This window comes from Mus caroli, unplaced genomic scaffold (assembly GCF_978045245.1).
Source record: "Mus caroli unplaced genomic scaffold, Mus_caroli_1 scaffold_1, whole genome shotgun sequence".
Lineage (NCBI taxonomy): Eukaryota > Metazoa > Chordata > Mammalia > Rodentia > Muridae > Mus > Mus caroli.
Genome location: NW_028227256.1, coordinates 188,830,738 through 188,855,372, shown reverse-complemented (window position 1 = coordinate 188,855,372; position 24,635 = coordinate 188,830,738). Strand labels below are relative to the sequence as shown.

At 42.7% G+C, this 24,635-nt stretch overlaps 1 protein-coding gene across 2 annotated transcripts; it reads left to right on the top strand.

The window, feature by feature from the left end:
* The first annotated feature begins 2,126 nt into the window (after positions 1-2,126).
* Positions 2,127-22,805, top strand: Flvcr1 (FLVCR choline and heme transporter 1). Of its 2 annotated transcripts, XM_021172626.3 has the most exons (10): positions 2,127-2,914; positions 7,530-7,710; positions 13,484-13,624; positions 15,273-15,340; positions 16,472-16,575; positions 17,082-17,192; positions 17,432-17,537; positions 18,831-18,945; positions 20,069-20,136; positions 20,294-22,805. In XM_021172626.3, exons 1-10 carry the CDS (start codon positions 2,198-2,200, stop codon positions 20,363-20,365), a joined length of 1,683 nt encoding a protein of 560 aa, XP_021028285.1. In that variant the 5' UTR covers positions 2,127-2,197; the 3' UTR covers positions 20,366-22,805. The 2 variants fall into 2 exon arrangements, with proteins under 2 accessions (XP_021028285.1, XP_021028292.1); XM_021172633.3 differs by lacking the exon at positions 7,530-7,710 and having other exon boundaries at positions 2,290-2,914.
* Positions 22,806-24,635: the final 1,830 nt, after the last annotated feature.

The following is a 24,635-nucleotide window of genomic DNA, read 5'->3' as shown; positions in this document are numbered from 1 at the left end:
AGAAACCTCGGGAGTTGTTGTCAACCAACTCTTCTTGTTAACAAAAGAGAGGACAAATGACCTGTAAGCACAAGGAGCCTCAACAAACAAGAACCCCTGATTCCATGCAGGGAAGAGGTTATCTGTCAGATCTGGTAAGAGATGATCTCCAATTCTCACCAGATTATAGGGAAATCATATCTACTATATTTTTCCAGTTTGGGACTTTTGAAAGGGAGTCAGTTTGCAAATGACTGGGCAAGGACAGAAAGGTACCCAACATTTAACCCCTGGCTCCCCCTTCTGAACATTTGTGTTTTTAAAACAGGTTGGGCTGGGGATGTAGCTCAGGCGGCAGAGTGGCTCTCTGGTATGCAGGAAGTCTTGGGTTTGCCTTCAACGCTGCCTGAAACTGAACCTGCTGGCACATGCTTGGGAGGCTGAGGCAGGAGGATCAGGAGTTCAAGGCTATTCTCTGCTCCTTAGTGAGCGTCTTAGTTTAAGGCCAGTCTAGGTTATTTGAGATTCCATATGGAAAACAAAACAAAAATAAGTAAAAGAAAAACAAGTAAACAAAAGTTTCCAATGCAATCCTGTTTTGTTGGCCAAGCTGCCAGGTTCCCTTTACATCTCTGGGCCTGGATGATTCTTCTGCCTTAGCCTCCAAATAACTGGGACTACAGGCCTGTGCCCAGCTTGAGCATGTTTGTTGTTTGTTTGTTTGTTTGTTTAGGAGCCTTCACAGGCTCCACAGTACCTGAGACCATTAACATCTATGAATACTTAAGATAAATTTTTGTTGAGCATTAAAAACACAATTCATATTTTTATAAATTCACAAAATAAACGTTTTGTGCGCAGATTAAGTTCATTGGATTCCTCATTTAGTTTTGTTTTTTTTTTTTTTTCATTCAGAGACTCAATAATCTAATTCAGTTACTCAATAATCTGAAACAACCTCCAAAGGAACATCGACAAAGCCGTGTTGGGAAGAACTTACAGGGGTTCCCTTTTTTTCTTAACACAGTGTGTTTGTTGGGGAGGGCACCTGTGTGATGGTCAGAGAACAGCTCTGCAAGTGCTGAAGAACTGAACTCAGGTTTGCCGGCTTGTCAGCAAGAGACGTTACCCACTGAGCAGTCTCGCTCTATGCTCTATACGAGCCTCACTTTTCCTAAAGAAATGAATTAATTTACAAAATACTTTGTGGAGCTATTCACAGCATGGGGAACTCCCCAGTGGCTGTATCACCATAGACAATGCCTTGTCCCTCTGCACCCTCAAACTGTTAATAGTTCTCCTATCTCCCCATGACTGAAGGTTTATGGGCTTGGTCTTGTGCAGGTCCTCTGCAGGCAGCTGCAGCCACTGTGAACTCTTTAGCGCCAGAGTCATGCTTAGTGTCGATCATCTTTAATCCCAACACTCAGGAAGCAGAGATAGGTGGATTTCCATGAATTCGGGTCAACCTGCCTACAGAGTCCCGGGTGACACCCTGTCTAAAAAGGAGGATCAGAGGGAGAGAGAGTGAGTAAATCTTAAGTCCTGGCACCCCGTGTTTGCACGCACAGCTTCCCAAAGGGTAGCAGGCTGACTTTGTCTAAGGCCCAGTAGGACCCTGAAGCTTCCGTAGCTCTGTCCTCATCCGGTCCCGGGATGTGCATGTCCACGGTTAGCCTATGCACAGACTTTGGTTACTGGTGGGGTACGGAGGCAGGCAGGGGCTGCACCTGTCCATCACCTCCTTCAGTCCTCTGCGCGGATGGAGCCGCCCAGCTCCATCAACGCAAAGGCCTGCTTCTGAGGAAGCCTCTTTTCTCTGGGCGGGCGGAAACGCTTTCTGGCGCTCTCCTTCGAAGATAACCCGAGGCTAAACGCTGCGGAGCGAGCGCAGTGAAAGGCCTGGCAGCTCCAGCAAACCACAGCGCTGAGAAAGCCTGCCTTGGGCTCCTCTTACGGCCTCACACGCTTGACCCCGCCCCTCTTCTCGGCAACTCCCCGATTGGCTTTCTGGACTGCCGAAACGCTCAATGATTGGATGGAGGGTCGCACTACACGATACGAGATGCCCTGGGGGCGGGGACTGCCGGCAAGAGCCAGGCGCGGTGAGCTCAGCTTCACTTAGTCGGCAAGCGGCGCAGGCGAGCGCGCTGAACCGGGTGGGACCTAGGAGCCGGCGAGGAGGACTAAGGGGCGGCGGGGCGGGGAGCCGGGAGGCATGGCGCGGCCCGATGACGAGGTGGGGCCGGCCGTGGCGCCCGGGCACCCGCTGGGGAAGGGATACCTTCCGGTGCCCAAGGGCGCCCCGGACGGGGAGGCGCGCTTGGTACCGCAAAACGGGCCTGAGGCGCTGAACGGAGGCCCCGGGCTCGGCCCGCTTGTTGCGGGAGCCCAGGGCGGGCCGCAAGCCCTGATAGCGGCGGAGGAGGAGACCCAGGCCCGGCTCTTGCCCGCGGGCGACGGGGAGGACGTCCCATGCCCCGCGTGTCCCCCGCGCACTGCGCTATCGCCGAGGCGCTTCGTGGTGCTGCTCATCTTCAGCCTTTACTCGCTGGTGAACGCCTTCCAGTGGATCCAGTACAGCAGCATCAGCAACGTGTTCGAGGACTTCTACGATGTGTCGCCGCTGCACATCAACTGGCTGTCCATGGTGTACATGGTGGCCTACGTGCCCCTCATCTTCCCGGCCACCTGGCTGCTGGACACGCGAGGCCTGCGGCTCACGGCGCTGCTGGGCTCCGGCCTCAACTGCCTGGGAGCCTGGGTCAAGTGCGGCAGCGTGCAGCGGCACCTCTTCTGGGTCACCATGCTGGGGCAGATCCTGTGCTCCGTGGCCCAGGTCTTCATCCTGGGCTTGCCCTCCCCCGTCGCCTCGGTATGGTTTGGACCCAAGGAGGTGTCGACGGCTTGTGCCACAGCAGTGCTGGGCAATCAGGTAAAGACTGGAACGACTAGATACTGGGATCCTTTCAGGCTGGTAGGAAGTCATAGGCCGGGCTGGGGCAACGGTCTGTGTGGGTAAAGTGCATACTATAGAAGCGTGAAGACTGGGCTCCAGCACCACGAGAAAAGCCGGGCACGGTGGCTCCAGGGTGTATTCCCAGCCAGCACTGACAGGTGAGGAGGACAGCTCCTGAGAAAGGACACCGAGGTTGCCCTCTGGCCTACACAGAGGCGCACACACGGGCACGCTTGGAAACTGATGGTGAAAGAGATCTCAGGTGTTTTTGTCGCCACTGCAGAAGAAAGGTCTTGAGATCTGGAAAGCTTGTTTCCATGTTAAATGTCCTTGGAACAGCCCTGATTTAACTGTATTAGTATTAGTAGTCAGTCCAGCGTGGCACCTACTGCTCACGTATAAGTGAATGTTCAATACATGTTCCGGTGATAAAGACTTGGCAGTATTACATGGAGTCCAGCTATTAGTTCTTAACCATGAGACAGTGGAAGGCAAATCACTGATCATGAATGGTTAGTGGGATAAGTCAAGGCTTCCTTAAGAAATGATCTTGGTTTTTTTCCTACCATCATAAATTCAAATGCCACTAGAATAACAGAAGTAATAGTAGGGAAAAGGTTTTTGTGTGTGATTTACTTATTTATTTATTTACTTATTTAAAACGGTCTCTTCCACTGTGTAGGGCAGGCTGGTCTGGAAATCACAGTGTCCCCCTGGCTGGCCTCAAACTTGACAATCTTGCTTCAGGCTCCCAAACACCACCATGAGTCACCACAATATTATGTTTGCATTTGTTAATTTTAGGCTTGTTATTGTAACTTAAAGTTTTGCTAGAGGGCACTTGTGACGCCTGATGTTTTTGTCACCACTGCAAATGTCACTATTTTAAAAGATGCTTAGTGCGGGGCGTGGTGGCACACGCCTTTAATCCCAGCACTCGGGAGGCAGAGGCAGGCGGACTTCTGAGTTCAAGGCCAGCCTGGTCTACAAAGTGAGTTCCAGGACAGCCAGGGCTACACAGAGAAACCCTGTCTCGAAAAAACCAAAAAAAAAAAAAAAAAAAAAATGCTTAGTATTCATTCAGTTGAAGGAAATCTAGTTTAAAAAAAAAATCTCTAACCCTTACTATACATATATTGTTACCTGCAGCTATGTAACCAGAAAATGTTACTTTCTTACTTCAAGTCTCACTTGGGTCAAGATCATGGTTTAAAATGCCCCAAGAGACTATTATTATTAGTTACTTTCTTTTTCTAAGTCACTTAATTGCTATGTATCAAAAATAATTTATTACTGATACATTGATTGGTTGTTTCTTTATGTTTAGATAGCGGATGTTTTTTAAAAGGTATTTTTTGGTTCTGAGTTGTTTTCAAGGTAAATGCTTCATTAAGCATAACAGAAATATCAACTCCATATTTATGAAGTACTAATTTTATGGATAATAAGTGGAAATATTTGCTTATAGGTGGACTTCCCTCCTCTCAGCACATATCTGGGTCTTCCTATATTCACTTGAGGCAGTCTCACCCCTTTCTTGACCCCTGTAACTGTACAGTTGTTCATTATCACCAAAACACATTTCCAGCTTCGTTTATGGAATGATCATGCATAATAATATTCAGCAGCAGCACACAGTCACTAAGCTTGAGATTTGTGTGCATGTGTCATTTAACTTATTTATTTATTATTTATTTAATGTAAGTACACTGTAGCTGTCTTCAGACGCACCAGAAGAGGGCATCAGATCTCGTCATGGATGGTTGTGAGCCACCATGTGGTTGCTGGGATTTGAACTCAGGACCTTCGGAAGAGCAGTCAGTGCTCTTAACCACTGAGCCATCTCTCCAGCCCCCTTAACTTGATATTATGAGTTTAGAAACTATTAGTTTCTGCATTCAATAAATAGGAAAATTGAGACTTTAAGGAATGAAGTAATTTTCCCAAAGTAATAATAGATATTGTTTACGTATAAATGTGTTTGGTTCCTGAATGGTGGCTTCTAACTTTCAGGTCTCTAGAAAGAACCTTTGAAAATGCAGGCCCTTTAAGCTTGCCAGTGCTTCTCAAAGTACTTAATGCGAAGTGTTTACTGTGAGTTACAAATCTTTCTAATGTGTCTTCTTTGGTTTCTTAAACAATGCCAGACTTGCACTTGCACAAGGGCCTCTGCAGAAACATTGGTTCCCTGTGCTTACGATACTCTTCCTGTTCAGGTTACGTAATTGCATACATCTACCACTAAGCTCTCTTCAGGTTCATTTTTAACACCGAACAACTTTCTTGATTCCATGTAGAGTTCTCTAGCTCTTCCTTCCTTCCTTCCTTCCTTCCTTCCTTCCTTCCTTCCTTCCTTCCTTCCTTCCTTTCTCTTTCTTTCTTTCTTTCTTTCTTTCTTTCTTTCTTTCTTTCTTTCTTTCTTTCTTTCTTTCAAGATTTATTTATTTTATGTGAGTACACTGTCGCTCTCTTTCAGACACCCCAGAAGAGGGCATCAGATTCCCATTACAGATGGTTGGATGTGGTTGCTGGGAATTGAACTCAGGACCTCTGGAAGAGCAGTCGGTGCGGTTAACGCTAAACCATCTCCCTAACCTTCTCCAACTCTTCCTTACTGCATCATTTTCATCTCTCCATGTAGCATCACTGTCTCAGGTTTATTATTTACATATTTACAAATATACGCTTTTATGCTCAAGACTGCTTAGTTTTCATTCCCTCTCCCCAGAGTTTTCCACATTCCTTTGTAATTACTCATTGACTTACCTTTTCCTTCTTCTTTTTTGAATTTTTTCACGTGTGTGCAAGTATTCAGGTATACATGTAGGACAGAGGTGGTTGGATGAGTGCACACTTGAATGCCGGAGGAGAATTTTGGATGCCTTCTCTCTTCACCTTATTCTTTTGGGGATGGAATCTCCCATAAACCTGGAATTCAGGTTTTTCACTAGGCTGTCAGCCAGCAGGCTCTAGGGATCACGCTGTTCCCACCCCCAGTGCTGTAAGTACAGGGGTGCACAGGACCATGCCAAGCTTATTATGGGGTGCTGGGATTAGAACTCTGGTCCTTAAGCTTGTGTGGCAATAGCTCTTTTTTTTTTTTTTTTTAAGATTTATTTATTTATTATATGTAAGTACACTGTAGCTGTCTTCAGACACTCCAGAAGAGGGCGCCAGATCTCGTTGCGGATGGTTGTGAGCCACCATGTGGTTGCTGGGATTTGAACTCTGGACCTTCGGAAGAGCAGTCGGGTGCTCTTACCCACTGAGCCATCTCACCAGCCCGTGGCAATAGCTCTTATCCACTGAGCTGTCTTGCTAGCCCCTGATTGCTTTCTGTATGGATTTGTCTGTGAGGAATGTTTTATATAGATGACATTGATTAATGTGTGACTTTTTGTGTCTGATTTAGTTCTCTACCATGTTTTCTTTTTTTGTTGTTGTTGTTTTTTTTTTTTTTTTTGGTTTTTCGAGACAGGGTTTCTCTGTGTAGCCCTGGCTGTCCTGACACTCACTTTGTAGACCAGGCTGGCCTCGAACTCAGAAATCCGCCTGCCTCTGCCTCCGGAGTGCTGGGATTAAAGGCGTGCGCCACCACGCCCGGTTTTTACCATGTTTTCAAAGTTCATTGTATAGCTCTACATCAGTTCTTACCTATGAACATAATTCATTGTGTGAACATAGTTGATGAACATTTAGGTTATTAAACATGTTTTGGATTTGTGAATGGGGTTGCTGTGAAATTTTATGTATAGTTATTTGACTATCCATTTTTAGTTTTAGGGCTTGTACCTACAAGTGGAACTGAAACATTGTATTTCAGTTCTGCATTAAGCTTGTGAAGAAATTGTCGACTGTGTCCATGACGGCGACTACAATTTCTCCCATTGTATTCTGTTCTTACCAGAACTGTTTTGTTCTTTTTTTTTTAAAAAGATTTATTTATTTATTATATGTAAGTACACTGTAGCTGTCAGATCTTGTTATAGATGGTTGTGAGTCACCATGTGGTTGCTGGGATTTGAACTCAGGACCTTTGGAAGAGCAGTCAGTGCTCTTAACCACTAAGCCACCTCTCCAGCCTCCTGTTTTTTTCTAATACACTCATCCTAGTGGATATATGATGGAGTCTCATTGTAGTTTTTATTTGTATGTCCCTTAACAACATGGTATTGACCATATATATATATATATATATATATATATATATATATATATGTATATAGTCAATATATATGGTCAATATACATATTCTTCTCTTTGGAGAAATGTCTTTTCAAGTCTATGGCCCATTTAATATTAGGATCTTTTTGTTGTTGTAAAGGTTCTTTTATTCTGTATGATAATTTCTTATTAGATGTGATTTGAAAATATTTCCCTTGTGTTGTATGAGTGCTTTATTCCCTTCTCAGCTAGATGCAGGGGAGGAGTTTGCAGAAAGTCCAGTGTGACGGAGGCGTTAGAACAGACTGACTCACGGGTCACAGTGCGCCCTTACTCGCACTGCTGGTCCCCTTTATGTTCTGTTAAATGCCGACGTTGACTCTTCGCTTCCTATTAACAGTTATTAACAGGACTATTTATTTTACAGCTTGGAACTGCAGTTGGCTTTTTGTTGCCACCTGTTTTAGTGCCTGCCTTGGGCTCACAGAATAACACAGGCCTCCTGGCTCACACACAGAATAACACAGACCTCCTGGCTCATAACATCAACACCATGTTTTACGGAACAGCATTTATCTCCACATTTTTATTTTTTTTAACAGTAATTGGTAAGTGAATTCTTTCTCGTAAGGGTTAGATAAATGCATGACAAATATGAGAATAACTAACCCTGAAAAATTCTGCTGCTGGTGTCTCCAATGATGGTTTTGTTTTGTTCTTGCTGTGCAATGTCTTGCCTGGGTACTGAGTGGAACAGCTCTAGGGATATGTTATGGCCCACTACGTGTTTTGATTTTTTTTTTGGCCCACTACGTGTTTTGATTTTTTTTTTTAACATTCTAAACTGTTTAAAGACTAATCAATCCCATGTATCTCCCTACTAACTCAACTTGGTGAGTGTTCATTTCAAACATGTTGCCTGGCTTCATTCCCACATTCATCTGTGTGGTGTGTCTCTGGTACTAGCCTGCAGCTAGTTTCTGTCATGCTTTGAAATGACGCAAATAGGCCACCACCTTCCCTTTAATAAGAAATTTCCCCAGTTTAAAATTAACTGGGTCTAAAAAATGAAGACCTGTAGAATGATCCTGGGCAGCATTGAGAAGTTCAGAATTTCAAACTGTGGCAACTATCTGCTTGTTAGGGCCACTTCAGCAAAGCCTGGCTGCCATCATTCGTCCCTGAGTCCTCTCGTCTGGCCTGTCTTTTGAAGGAGTCAGTCAGAGTCAGCTGCAAGCAGCCATCACCAGCTTGGAAGAAGCTTTGGGAAGGTCTGCTTTTTTTTTTTTAAAGTTTAAGGGGAAGCAATTTTGATTTCAGGGGAGAAGATAGGCAAGGTGTATCTAATACATATATATGTATATGCTGCTGTAACTGGAGTAATGCCCATCACAAGGCACTCAGTATTTCTTAAATGGATTTGGTTAGGAAAAGAACTTTGGAGTTCACAGGCAACTTTTTTAAATAAACATTTATAATTAAACTGTGCTATAGTTGGAGATTTTAGATTTACATATTACAATTTTACCTTGGCTATAATATCAATGAAAACTTCCTGTTTTGTGATCTGCAGACATGAGGTTGAGTTTTCAGAGGAACATCTGATTGCCTGGGTAGGTGGGCTGCGAGACCAGGTGTAGGACGCTCAGCCCACATCTGCTATTTTCTTTGAGATAATGAACAGAACGTTCTCTCAGTAGCATCTGAAGTATATGAGTATGTGCAGGTGGCGGCTCAGTTTCTAGGTTTGCAGTTCGTCAGCCAGTGGTCTATTTGAAGTGTGCACACTGCTGAAAAAGGACGCGTTTCTCTTACTGTTTTAGTATCTTAACAAAAGTTTTAAAATTAATCTGTGCTGGTGAGGGGAATCTCTTCAATCTGCTTTTCTAGTTGGTACATTTGCTCTGCTTGATGAAGAATGAAATATTGCTTATGTACATTTTAGAGAAATGGATCTCGTACTTACAGTATGTTTGAGCATAAAGTGTCTTTCTTTCAGCCATTTATATAAAATCACATGAACCTCATGCTTCCATCTTACTGAATCTTTAAGTTGAACGTCTCTTCACAAGAGATGAATAATTATATAAGGCATCTTTATTTTTTTTTTAAAGATTTATTTATTTATATGTAAGTACACTGTAGCTGTCTTCAGACACTCCAGAAGAGGGCATCAGATTTCGTTATGGATGGTTGTGAGCCCCATGTGGTTGCTGGGATTTGAACTCAGGACCTTAGCAAGAATAGTAGGTGCTCTTAACCACTGAGCCATCTCACCAGCTCCTATAAGGCATCTTTATAAACAGAGCTGGAGAGTTGGCTCAGCAGCTAAGAGCACCTGCTGCTCTTGCACAGGACCCAAGTTGTGTTCCCAGCCCCCATGTCATTGGGTGGCTTGCAGCCTCCGGTAATTCCAGCTATAGGGGATCTCCATAGGCACTGCACTCATATACACAGACCCCAACTCACACATATACAAATGATTGAAAGTAAAAATATAGGGCTGGAGAGATTGCTTAGTGGTTAAGAGCACTGAGTGCTCTTCCAAAGGTCCTGAGTTCAATTCCCAGCAACCACATGTGTGGGTGGCTCACAACCATCTGTAATGGGATCTGATGCCTCTTCTGGTGTGTCTGAAGACAGCGACAGGACAGTATATTCACATACATAAAATAAATAAATAAATCTTTAAGGGGAAAAAAAGAAAACTATGTATAATTAGTTAAGTAATGGAGAGATGGCTCAGTGGTTAAGAGCACTTGTACATTTGTTGCTCTTGTGGGGGACTTGGTTCAGTCCCAGCATGCATCTGTAGCTCACTCACAACCAGTTACAGATAATCTGATGCCCTCTTCTGAACCCTGTGGGTACCAGACACTAATGTAGTGCACATATACGCATGCAGGGAATTCACTCACATATATAAAATAAAAATAAAATTTAAAAATGACATCTGTAGTTGAAACTTTTTACACAATATGTATACTTATATGTAAACTGTTACAAATAGGTTTTTAGTTTTCCAAGTCAGGAAAAAGAACAAAATAGGTATGACTTGGTTTATTATCTTTTGTAGTTTGAGAAATTAAGGAGCAAGCTATTTATATATCTAGTTAGTTATTGATAATTCTTATGGCTTATGTTTTGAGAATGGAAATAGAACTGGGTATGTGGAAACAAGGGGATAAAAGGGGGCTTATTTTCAAGTATGCTTTAGTGCTTTACAGTTTTAACCTCATGACTGTAAACATAGCATAAAAGCCGGGGAAGAATTAGTTATGATGCCACATGCTGTAATCCCGCACTTGGGAGGTAGAGGCAGGAGGGTCAGGAGCTCAAGGTTATCCTCGGCTACACAGCGAGTTCAGGGCCAACCTGGGCTACATGAGACCCTGTCTCAGAAATAAAAGAGAAACAAAAAATGCAAGCTACTGTGCAACCATTGTGTGAGATTGTGACAGTAAGTAGACAGCCGGCTTGTGTCATCATACTCAAATATTTTCTGCAGAAGAAAATGGAATTTGAAAATTCTTACTAAAATCTCCTTACTTACCAGAAGAAGTGAGCTTACATCGGTCTAGATTCTACTGAGAAGTAAAAATTCAACCAAATCCATATTTACATTTATGGGTATAAGTTACAATTTTTAGCGAAGTGGCATGTACATGAACAGGTGTCCATGGCTCTCCCTCCAAGACTTCCTTAAAGGTTCACTTTGTGTAAGCCTCTTCCTTGTCCTCATGGTGGGTGTATGTGACTGTACCCTGCCTGGGACTCCTGGGAGCTAACCCTAGCTGTCACAGTCCACACTCGTTTCTCATTCTTCAAGAAGTCTCACCTCTCACATTTGGCGGGAAGATACGTCCCAAAGCATGGCTAAATGCGCACTATGTCCACATCCTGCTTGTCCTCCCTGATCCTCCAGATCCTTTGGGGAGCTTTTATACTTCTTCCCATCTTACTGGAGTTCACACGCAGAAAGAACATTGAATTTGCCAAATGTCGCCGTTCGTAAACAAGCAGGATCAGATTTAAGTCTAGGCATCTGTGAGCTGCCGCATATGCAAACTAACAGCTCCGAGGCCGTTTACGCATGAGTAAGTAAATGCCAGGCCATAAGCTTGGGCTTGCTCTCTGACCAGCACAGAACTTATGCAACCCGTTTATTCTATACGTGTGTGCCACGTGGTTGGCACCTCTCCCCAGTTCATAGGTCTGTCTCCTCTGAGTCAGGGGCGAAATCTTTCTATGCCTGACTCTGTCCCAGAGTTCCTATCTTTCTCCCGGAACTCCAACCTCTTCAGCTTTTTATTAACAGTTCCACATAGTACACAAGAGAGTCTCTCTACAACAAACAGCATTTTATTTTTTTACTTGTCTTTAGATTTTGTTTCAGTTCAAATATCCTCTTAGAAATGATAGTGCTCTTAAATGTAAAATCTGTTCCTGTGTATCATCTCTGAACTATATGATTTAACTCAGGTGTATCAGTTTAAAACATGGGTCACAACACCAAGAGCGATAGAGGTAAAGACATTTAATTTAATATTAGTCTACTTAGACACAAGAATGTGTAGACTAAATGTGTAATTGTGCTTTTCATTTTTCTACTCACAATATCTAAACGGATATAAAGTGAAATACATTTTACTTAGTCTATAAGTATTTCAAGCTCTTGGGTAAAGTCTGATTTTTTTAAACACTGAATGTTGTGTTTATTATTTATTTTTGATCTCTATGTAGCCCTGACTGACCTAGAACTCACTATGTAGACCAGCTGCCCTTGAACTCACAGAGGTACACCTGTCTCTGCCTCCCAAGTACTGGGATTAAAGGCGTGACCATCACATCCCACATTAAATATTCTTCTAAAGATACAATACATTTTATGTAGCAATTGATAATTATAAAATTTTACATATTTTGTGTGATCTTCATAGCAACTTGTCAAGTGGTTTTTTCAATTTAACGAATATGAACCAAAAACTGAGACAGGATAGTGGCAGAATTCACAGGAGTGCTTGCTCTCTAATAAGACAGTGTGTGGTGTCTGTCAAGTAATGAAAAGGCTCTGATTGTCACTGTGTAGGGCTCTGAACATCCCCAGATGACTGGGTCTTAATCACTGAAGGAGCTGTGTGAGTGCAGTGTTCTTGAAGTTTTGGTGCCTAATGTCGGCTGGAAAGTAATTGCTTTTTTAATTAATAATGATTTTACTGGCATAGATTTTTAGTGGGAAAAAGTTTGCATTTCAAATATAAAAAGAAAGGCCTTATTTCCTGCCTTGATAGCTGCTCAGCAATCAACACTCATAGACAGATGGCCTTTCATTCCTCTTTTTCTTCCTGTAGCACAGTCTGAGTCTCCAACAATTTGTAGCTGGCAGGTACAGGTTTCATTTTGCTAAGAGATAGTTTACTTCTCTGAATCTAAAGGATGACATCTGTATTTAGAAAGTAAATCTAAGTGGAGTTAAGGACTGGTGAGAGTTACGTCTATTTTGTATGAATTTTTATTTGGTTCATTTTGATTTACTGTGCTATATAGTAAATTAAACCTAGGAAAGAGATTTAAGGCTTGCTGGAGATTCCCGACTCTAGTTATTGACACTCTAAAACCTTGATTTACCACTGTGAAAGTTTTGTATTACCATGCTCATAAGGAGAACTATCTCCCACCCAAGTAGGATACAGAGAGACTTGCAGGACAGACACAAGAGTGCATAGATCAGACAGGGAGACAGGAAGAGTAAGAATGTGAGCAGCTAAAGGCTTTGTGTCTACCCAATGTAAGGATGCTGCAAATAAGTATCTATGAGTTCTGTCTCCCTCTGAACTAGTTCTGAGCTCTGAGATAAAAGTATACTTAGTTTGGGTTTAGTTACATCATGATTAATGGGGTTTTTTCCAACAAAAACTTTTAATTTTCTATCTTTATCAACAAATAGAGGAATGACTCTTTATATTTTGTGGGCGTTACAAGGCCTGTCTCTTCCTTTCCAGGTGACTCTCAATCATGTCTGTGTATTGGGAAAATCCGATAATTTTTTTGTTTAGTGTAGAGTCTCATATTCCTTCCTGGAGATTCTTCCTATTGGACTTTGTAGAGAGTCTCAAAATCAGGATTAATTTTAAATTTCCAAATGATTTCACTGGACAACCTGAGATATCAGACCTAACCCACTTCAAACTGAAAATAAAATCGGCCTCTTCCAACCAAGAAGAAGAAATTGTTATGAAAGGGAGAAGAGAAAAGGGAAAATGATGAATGGGGAGGGCAAAGAAGGGGGGATGTCTGTAATGTAATGGTTAGTGCTCCGTGTGTGGGTGTATTATATGTAGTAGGTTGGTCATCTCTTGTCCTTTCCATGCATATGTCCAGCATTCAAGGAGAAGCCTCCGTTGCCTCCCAGTCAGGCTCAGGCAGTTCTTCGAGACAGCCCCCCTGAAGAGTACTCCTACAAGAGTTCTATCTGGAACCTGTGCAGAAACATCCCCTTTGTTCTCCTGCTGGTCAGTTATGGTAAGTGGCCTTGTGTTTTCATTGGTGACCTTTGAGCGCTAGACTCTTTGTATTGAAACATTAATGAGGTCGGTTTGTGAACTCCATACAATAGTGATGAACATAATTCTTGACCTAAAAGCAAAAGTGCGTAAGGGATTTTTAAAAAAATATGCTGTATGCTGTTTTGAGTCCTGGTGGAGTGTAACATCCAGAATGTAGAAGTTGTACTTGCAGATATATGTAGAGAAACCCACTCGTGTTTTAAGAGTAAAGTCTTAAAATCAACTGTAGTCTTATCTTAAATAGTGAAAACCTGGGAGGGGTTGTTAAATGTCTATTGTCAAGACAACAGGTACCTGAATATATTCACACTACAGACTATTACACAGTACAGAAAACCAGTGACCTACAATGAAAACTGTCCCTGGGAGCCACCAAACAAACAATTGAGTGGTGAAACGAACTTACAGATGAATACTACTTAGATGCAGAATAATTCTAATTGTCCACGAATACACATATGAAATTAAAGACCCCTGATGAAGATAGGGGAACCTTTGGGAAAGAAAGAAGAAAAGGAGTCTGAACCAAAGATGGCACAATGTTAATGTCTGACAGGAAGCAGTGACAAGAGAGCACGTTATTCTGTCATCTCTGTGCACCTTTGTATTTATTAGTAAAAGGGGGTGAAATAGTAAATCTAGACCTCTAGGTTACCAGCACCTGGGAGGGAAGGCACACAGGGTTTGAGGTGACATGTGTGATTCATGATAATCAGCTGCTTTAATTCTTTCCTGTGTTCTTCTATTCTCATACGAATTGTCTTGTAAGTCTCTGTGACAAGGGTTGGTTTTCTGAAGGAAGCATTCTGTTGTGATGCTAATGGTGAGGACCTGACCCCCTTAGGATTATTTTATTGTTGCTTAGTCAGGGTGTGGTGCTAGGAATCAAACCAAGAGCCTTGTGCACACTAGACAAATGCTCTGTCATTGAGCCCTGTTTTACTTTTTTACTACCCTTGGCTGTCGCTGATGTTGAATGCAGAGTAAATGGTGCTGGAATGCTTGTCATGTGCATCGTCACATGTGGAGATGTGGTTGGCGGTCCACATGCCTGAATCACAATGGTGTGTTATCACAATATCCTGATTTCCATTTTCTGATGCTACAACAAAATACCCAGGGTTAGATATTTTATAAAGAAAATAGGTATGTTTATCTTATGTCTTTGGAGGCTGAAAGTTCAAGACCAGTTAGCCCCATCTGCTCAGTCTCTGGTGAGGAGTCCTTGGGAGTATCATGACAGGGATGGAATTTGACTTTATGCCAATGTGTTTGGTGGTCTTATTTTATAAAAGCCTTCTCAACTAATAACTGACTCACTCCATAAGACCCAAATGAATCTCTCTGAGGAGCCTCTGCGCCTCATCTCCTTGCTCTGGGTACCACCTCTTGAGGGTTCCATCACCTTTGATCCATCTGTGCAGGGGATAAGACTCTAGCCCAGATCTCTAGTAGACCTAGTATAAATCCATCTGTCCAATTTCTGACAGGAGAAATGGTGATATTTAGTCTTTATAGGCTGATAACATTACATATTACACATGTTGTATAGGATTCCATGTTGTTTCATAGAATGGTGAACTTAAACTTTTTTTTCTTTGTAGGTATCATGACTGGAGCATTTTATTCAGTCTCAACATTATTGAATCAAATAATATTGACATATTATGTGGTAAGCTTTTGTTGTTTGTTGTTGTTGTTTTTTTCTGAGACAGTCTTGCAATGACTCATCGGCTAGTCTGAAACTCACTGTGTAGACCAGGCTGGTCTAGAACTTGAAGTGACTGTCCTGCTTCTGTGTCCCAGGGCTGGGAGTAGTCCCAGGTGTGTGCCACCATGCCTGGCATTTTCTGCTTTTATTCTGTATGCTTGGCCAAGACTTTTTCTTTAACAATAAAATTTTTATTAGCATAGTTCTAAAATGAAGGACTGTGGCCTTGTTGTTGTAAGCATTGAAGCCTGCTTCTAAAAATGCAGCATTCCATGTAAAACTCAAGGTGGAAGGAGATGAAGGAAGCAGATTTGGGGGGACAGAAGGCAGACGGGTCTCACGTTTACAGCAGAGGGGCCAGGGTGGCTCACGTGACTCCAATCCAGTTTCTGTGCATCCTGGACTCAGTGCACAGTCACTGTCTCCTGCACTTTTTACTGAGCACACCTAACCCAGTTTGTAAGACGCACACTGAAAGTAAATTTTACAGGCATTGTGGCAAGACTTTGACTCGGTTATACGGAAAAGTGCAAAACCTTGTAAGGACCATAAACCTAAAGGTCAGCGTCTGTGGCCTTTGGGTTAAAAGGAGCCAGCACCCTTGCTGTGCCACAGCATTGCCCTCGACTCTGTTTGCACATGTGTAAATGGTTTTAGAGTTTTACCAATGTAAGCCCAGCTGCAGAGGACCCAGGAAGTGTTTCCTTTCATTTTTTAAAAAAAGATTTATTTATTTATTTAATGTATGTGAGTACACTGTCACTCTCTTCAGACGCCCCAGAAAAGGGCATCGGATCCCATTACAAATGGCTGTGAGCCACCATGTGGTGGCTGGGAATTGAACTCAGGACCTCTGGAAGAGCAGTCCTCTCTCCAGCCCCCTTTTTCACTGTATTATAGCTGTTGTTGTCATTGTTGCTGTTGTTTAAAATAGAATGCCTTCAATAAATCACCCTTCCCAAAGACCCAGCTCTAGCCCATGTAATGAGTCTTCCTATTATGTGCTTAATTTTATGATTATTTTAGTTAACTGTTTACTATATGGAAAGATGAGCTATCATTTATCTGCTTATCTCCTGCACATTATCTTAGGGAGAAGAGGTGAATGCTGGGAGGATTGGGCTGACACTGGTGGTAGCTGGAATGGTGGGCTCTATTCTCTGTGGCTTATGGCTGGACTATACCAAAACCTACAAGTAAGTGACAGTAGGTATATGCCTAGCATGCAAGTAAAGACATATCGATTTTAAGGAGAGAGGTTTCACTAGGTAACTCAGCTGGCCTGGAGCTCAGGCACCATTCTGCCTCTGCTGCCCGACTGCCAGGATCACAGCCCGTACCACTGTGTCTGAGTAACACTTGGAGCAAATCTTGCAGTGATCTGCCATACTGGTCATATTGACTTCACCACTGAAAATGTGAATACCTTACAAACCTTCTACCCCTAGCTCTGCCTTTGTAGGTTGTTTCTATCTAGAAAGAGCCTTCCCTGCGCAGCACCAAGGTTCTGACAGGCTTTATCTTGTCTTCTTTATGTTGTGGACTAAAAAAAAAAAAAATTCTTTGTATGGAAAAAATGATTGTTGAGCTAGATACATTATCTACAGATGAAAAGGCTGGTTTGTCTTTCTGAGGAGAGCATGGTAGCTAGCTGCATTTCTCTCTGCAGAGGGATCCACTCACAGCTCTGTCTTTGTTTTAGGCAGACAACTCTGATAGTGTACGTCCTGTCTTTCATTGGAATGCTCATATTCACATTCACACTGAACCTCGGGTACATCATCGTGGTGTTTTTTACTGGTGGGATTCTTGGGTAAGTGTCAGGTGGTACCCTGCCTCTGTGATTCTGAAGGAGTGTTTAAAAGGCCCTCCGAAGGTCCTTTTGATGTTTTAGACTCTAAGAGTTCCATTATTACACGTATAAAACTGTTGTTCCTCAGAACTATAACAAGAAAGCTTACGCTCATTTGGTACGTGGTTGGTGAAAACAGATGAGCTTGCCTGTCCGGGTGGCTGCCCCTCTCATATGCCGCCTGTCTTGTGTTCTTGTAGCTTCTTCATGACTGGTTACCTCCCCCTGGGCTTTGAGTTTGCTGTGGAGATCACTTACCCTGAGTCTGAGGGCATGTCCTCAGGGCTCCTCAACACTTCTGCACAGGTAATCCTTTGCTTCCTCTAAACAGTTAACCAGGTATCGATCACCAGCACTTGATAGGTAGAGGCCCGAGGACCAAGAGTTCAAGGCCAGTCTCAGCTATATAGTGTGCTTGAGGCCAGCCTGGGCTACATGAGACTGTCTCAAAAAAGCAAAACAAACAAAACCACAAAAACCAAGGTGATTAATATATGGTCAGTGAGCAGTGAGCTTGACCTGACTTTGTGGTTTAATAATCCTGCTACTCAGCGGTTGTTTCTAGAAGCCAGATCATAAGTCCATTAAGGAGGGTTCTTGCTGCAGACAGACCTCAGTCAGGTCCTCGATCTGCAAGAACACTCAGGGTTCCAGTTACAGGCGAGCAAGGAGTTGGCGCGGATGACAAACAGACACGGACACAGAAAGAATGTGTATCTGAATGTAATTTGTCTAAGCAAGCACAAGACTTTTAATACAGAAGAAGAACAAGAAAGCTAGGGAATATCCGCCAAGGTACATAGACACAAAACAAGGAAAATGCATACATAAAAATCTAGGGGGATACAGGCAGTGTTTACAACTGAGAATAGGAACAACCCTTAATTAAGATCAGCTAAACACAGGAGCCAGGTGAGTGGTGTGATGCAATGCTAGTCTATTGTTAAACCCACCACCAGGGGTCCTTTAGTAAATACCTGATAATGCTGTTCCTCTGGGCCTAGTGAAAACCCTGCACCAGGGGAATTCCATTCTGCTAACCCTTTCATGAATAATACTACAACCCACCTATTTCCTAGGCCATTGTGTATTCCTGTGTATAGGAGTGACTTGGCTATTGTTCTAATTACTATGTAGACTAGCCCTGAGCTTTCTAGCTCTATTCAAGTAAACTGTAATGCCTGATTACTTTCACTGTCTCTACTAGAGGTAAATCTGAATGTTACTGAGTAGGTAACATTCTTACTGAATTCCAAGCTCAGGACTTGGCTCAAGGACTTCCTAGGTGGAGGCTAATCTAACTTAGCTATATGTCAAAATCAGTCCTTAAAGGCACTTATAATAAAACAACGCTGAAAGAGAGCAGACAGATCCATACACCAGACTAACACAGGGACAGGTTTGGAGCATATGTGCTATGGGAATGCCAAGGTTCCAGGAGGCTAAGTTTCCATGAACTTTTCGCCTCGGGACTGCGTCCAGTTTCTAGGCCTGTCACTCGAGTCACTAGTGGAGTGGATGTAGCAGGTTCTGTGGGGAAAGTGTACTTGCTTTAAAACAGCAAACTCAATAACAATTATTTTACATATTTTATTTTAGATACTTGGAATTGTCTTCACATTGGCTCAAGGAAAGATCACAACAGACTATAATAGTCCAGAGGCAGGAAACATTTTCCTTTGTGCCTGGATGTTTGTAGGCATCATTTTAACAGGTAAGTGCTGAGTGTGTGTGCCATGTTGTCTGTATTCAGGTTTGCGCATTGCTGCTTCTTGGCTTTGTGAACTCTGAGGTTAAAAATTAGATAAGAAGGCTGGGCATAGCTGGGCATGGTGGCTCACACCTTTAATCCCAGCACTCGGGAGGCAGAGGCAGGTGGATTTCTGAGTTCGAGGCCAGCCTGGTCTACAAAGTGAGTTCCAGGACAGCCAGGGCTACACAGAGAAACCCTGTCTCGAAAAACAAAAACAAAAAAACAAAAAAAACAAAAAAAAGAAGGCTGGGTATGATGGTGCACGCCTTTCATCGAAGCACTTAGGAGGCAGAGGCAGGTGGATCTTTGTATCTCTGTGACTTTTGAGGCCAGCCTGGTCTACAGAGTGAGTTCCAAGGACAGCAAGGGCATCAGATCCCTGTCTTGAAAAGCAAACAAACAAAAGGAGATAAGAATCAGGACTCAGTTTCCTCAGGATGTGAGTCTATCCTTTCATTTTGGTGGCTCCAAACTTAATACCATTGCTATGCATAAAAGGCAAAACTGGGGCTGGATAGATGGAGCCCTGGACCCAGGTTCAATTCCCAGCTCCCAAATAGTAAGTAGCTCACAGCCCTCTAGTTCCAGAGGATCTGATGCCCTCTTCTGGCTTCCTCTGGCACTGCACAAACATACATGCAGGTCACACACCCATACACATAAAATAAAAATAAATAAATCTTTTTGCAAAGCTTTTTAAAAATCATATAAATTATTTATCACATCTGTGTATATGTGTCTCATCACCGTCTGCTTGGGCATACAAGTGTCTTAGATTTCCCTGCCCAGTGTTGCATTCCCATTGTACATACCTATTTCTCTTGAATTTTCTATGTCAGTTAACTAGTGCTCTCATCCATTCAGCTGCCTGACTGAGGAGATAATGAAGTCCTCCATTTTCCCTCTGATTACTCCATCCCCATTAAACACAGCCCATATTTGTCAGCTGATGGGAGACTTGTAGTTAAGTCAGAGGCTGCAATAGTGCTGTTGAATATTACGGCATTATGTACCTTGTGTTAAATGTTATCAGATAAAAGAAGAGGTTATCAGCTTATACTAACTCTCGGTGCTTCTGTTTTAGCACTGATCAAGTCTGATCTGAGAAGGCACAATATAAACACCGGGCTTACAAACATTGACGTTAAAGCTGTAAGTAAGATACTTTTATGGCTGTACTCTGGGTAGATGGGATAAATGGGAAACCATTCTTGTTTAATCAGTAACATTTATAGCCAGTTCAACAATGGACGGCTAAGTAGCGTACTTCAGGTGTGCTGCATCTCCTCAGTGTCCGTTGTTTTTGCAGGTACCAGTTGATAGTCGGGTAGATCCAAAACCCAAAGTGATGGTGTCTATACAGTCGGAATCTTCACTCTGAAGAAGGCAGTGTGGCTGCCCCTCAACATGGGCATGTGGCTTTGTCTTTGGGCAGCTGTGTGAGGTGTGAGGCACTTGAAAATTATTGGATGAGTTCTGAATATTTTGTTTTGTGTTAATCAGCGATTTTGCTTACAATGTCTTTGTTTACCTCGTGTTACCACTCCCATTCATGTAAACCTGTCTAGTCTCAGTTGTGTAGTGTGTACCTGAAAGTAACATTATTGACATTTTTTTCAGGATGCTTTGTTTTTTATGGGTGTCTAGTTCCTGTAAGACATATAAGAGTGTGCAATTCACACATGAACACACCTTGGTACATTCCCAGTCAGTTGTCACCTGACCGCACTGATCATGTCAGGGTCACGGTCAGCGCCACAGTGTGAATGCAGAGTCCCATGAGAAGCACTGACCCACTCGGACAGGGCTGGGGTTAGATTCCCATCTCTTACACACCTGTTGTATTGTGACATGTTCTGTCCCACAAAAACAAACCAACAAAATGGTTCTATGCACAGATTAAGTCTATTATACTCTGGTTAGCTAGGGAGCTGAGACACACACAGGTCATCTGAGCTCTTCTCTGTGCTGCCTTCATACAGGTACATGTTAATGTACTACAACTTGAAGTAGCAGTTTTATGCCCTTTGTCCATTTTCACTCTCTTAAAAGAAACTTTCATCATCTGTGTTACGGGCTTGCTCGTGATTTCTCACATCACATCTAATTTTGCCTTGAAGATGCCCAAGATAAGGAAGTCTGTGATAACTTCAGAGAGCCCATATGTCTATTCTGTGGAGAGTCCTTGAAATACTAGCTGCTGTCTTTCCAGGATCATTCCTCTGTCTGACCACTGTTTTTAAGGACTACCAGCCCTTGCACATATCCTGTGACCGCTGGGAGCAGGTTCTGCTGCACCGCACCGCGTGTGTGGTCAGAACTCTGTGGACGCTATCTCGTACACACTCAGGACAAGGCGAGTGGGACCAAGTGTATTTTCACAGTGCCTACCACAGTGTCTTGTTTGTCTTGTTTACAGTGAGAATTAAATGTCTTTGATGTTTTGACTCTTAAGCTTACATTCATGACATTTGATCAATCATTATATTTACATAGTGTGATTTTGAAAATTTTACAAAAAATTTACATAATATAAAAATGCACACAGAAAAAGTAATCATGTAATGAATATGGTTGAAGCAAATGCAACTTTGATTTAGGCAAAATATGCATTGATTTATCTTGATATTATATTCTGTTTCATCAAATTACTATAAATTATGTGGAATTTGACATTGGAAAATGTACTGAAAGGATTTAGTATCACTCAGGATCAGGAATTCTGGTTTTGTGTCCTGGGCAGGTTCTGCCTTGGTAACTCTGGACACATCATTTACCCTCTCTGGCAACATTTTCCTGATCCATGAAATGATGCATTCACACTGATCTAAATGATCTTTTTAAAATATTGTCATTTATCATGAAGTAGGCCAAATCATGGTACCACAGGAATCTAGAAATCTAGCTGCAATCTGGGCAGTGGTGGAACACACCTACACCCTGTCTTGAAAAACCAAAAAGGAGGAAGGAAGGAAGGAAGGAAGGAATCTAGTTCGAGTAAACAATTGTGATTGATTATGTAGAGGCAGAGAACTTCAGCTCTGTTTTTAACTCTTTAGTTCAGGTAGAATCTGTATCATCAGCAACTTCTTTTAGTATTTCTGTCACTGATTACAAATGACCAAAAATGCACTGTCTCCCCCAGCTGTTTCTGGTTTTTGTTTTTTTGGTTTTTCAAGACAGGGTTTCTCTGTGTAGCCCTGGCTGTCCTGGAACTCACTCTGTAGACCAGGCTGGCCTTGAACTCAGAAATCCACCTGCCTCTGCCTCCCAAGTGCTGGGATTAAAGGCGTGTGCCGCCACGCCTGGCTTGTTTCTGTTTTTAAATTGACAGTGTTGTTTACAAGATCATATACATGTTACTTCCTGAAGCTTTGAACAAATTACAGATAAAAGTTGAAATACTTAATGTCTGAAAAGTATATTCTTGTTTTGTTTTTTATTGTTTAGAAAAGGGATAAAGTATGATGTAATAATGCAAAATGAATTGATGATGTTCTCAGTATTCTAAGTGGATGTATGGGTAATATATCAGATAAGAATTTGATAAAATTCTATGTTGTGGGTATAGAAGTAGTAATTATCATCACCTGTGTCTGCTTCAGCAGACGGTTTCAGAAGCTGTTGCATCTGTAAATGTTGTGACATAGCTTTTGTCTATTGAGATTGTTGGAATAATATCTTTGAAAATGTTTATGTTAGCAACTGGAATGGCACCTATGTCCGATGTCTTCATTCCTGTTCTTATTTTGCTACTATTATAATTTCTCTATGTGCCTGTTCTTCATTATTTCATACTTAAAATAAATTTATTTTTTTAGTGCTAATTTTATATGTCCTTTAAAAACAAATCCTGGTGTCTGATATGTGTGGGAAGTTAGAAAGCGATCATATGGTCTTAGAGACAGCCATAGAAGAATGGAGCCCACTGTTATCAGTACTCAATAGAAAATAAAATGTTGTATTCACTTTAAAATAATGTAAGAGTAAGCTGGGAAAGAGGCTCAGCAGTTAGGAGTGTGCACTGCTCCTGTAGAGGACTTGAGTTTTGTTCCTAATATCCACATCAGGCGTGGTCACCACTGTCCCAGGGATCCACCATTCTCTTGTGGCCTCCCTGGGCAACTGCACTCATGTACACGCCCGCACACGTGTGTATGATTTAAAACAAACAAAAAATCAAGACTTCATAGATTGCGCTTTTGTTGGGGGTCCAGTGAAGAGCTTTCAGCAGAGTTCCAGCAGAAACTCAGTCAAAGGCAGGTTAAGTTCACATTAACCCCATCCTCCCACCACAGCGGCACAGCACAGTGACAAGAAAGAATTCATCAGAAAGCACGGAGCAAACACTCCATCACTCTGTAGATGCTGTCTAACTGGCCCTTCTCTGGCTTAGTCCAGCCAGACTATTGAGGTGATTGGTATAGCTGAATGTCAGAGAAGGCCAGAAGCAGGAAAGGAGAACCAGGGAGACTCTCGGCTCCATCCGGAAGCCACTTGGGACTCCTTGCCTGTGGACCATGGACACCTCAATATTCTGTATACTTGATCAAGCTGGTTTTCCAGGTACATCCACAAGTCCACATAGATAGAGACTACGAGTATGGCTCAACTGAGCAGTATTAGAAAGTGCCCAAACTAGAGAAAGCAAACAGGAAGTGGCCTGGCTTTTCAGGATGGAGAGAAGACAAAAGGGAACAAGATATGTAAGGGCAGTTAAATCCACAGGGAATGTCTGAGCCTTAAAATCCCTAGCCAGGCTGAAGTTGTCGTTTATGCATTTCTCTCCTAAACAGTTGTCAGTAAAGCCTGGAGGGGGGGGGGCAGAGGCATGGCTCAGCGAGTGTCTTAGTTAGGGTTTTACTGCTGTGAATAGATAGCATGACCAAGGCAGCTCTTATAAGGACAACATTTAATTGAGGATGGCTTACAGGTTCAGAGACTCAGTCCAGTATCATCAGGGTGGGAGCAGAGCAGTATCTAAACAGGCTTGGTATAGGCAGAGCTGAGAGTTCTACATCTTCATCTGAAAGCTGCTAGTGGAGGAAGACGACTTCCAGGCAGCTAGAATGAGGGTCTTAAGCTCACACCCACAGTGACACACCTACTCTAACAAGGCCATACCTTCTAATAGTGCCACTCCCTAGCCCAAGCCCATACAAACCCTCACAGTGGGTAAGGTGCTGCCAGCCTGGCAACCTGAGGTTAATCCCCAGGACCCATGTGGCCAGAGGAGAGAACTGACTCACTCAAGATGTCTTCTGACTACCATGCATGATCTGTAGCATTTGCATGCATGAGCCAGCAGCACGTGTACACACACACACACACCCCAAATTAAAAAAATAAACTAGTGGGGCCTGGTGGTCCATACCTCAGAGGCAGATGGATCTCTGAGTTTGAGGCCAGCCTGAATTGAGTTCCAGGAAAACCTGGGCTGTTACACAGAAAAACCCTATCTTGGAAGAAACAAAAAAACAAAAACAAGCCTTAAAAACTTTTTCAGCTATAAAAGGTGTGGTTTCTTATATATTTGCAGCAGTGGAAATCTTGAAAGAATAAAAATTAAGTTGGGTTTGGTAGTTCACGCCTGTCTCCCAGCATTTGAGAGGCAGAAAGGTCAAGGTTCAGGGTCCTCTTCAGCTTTGCAG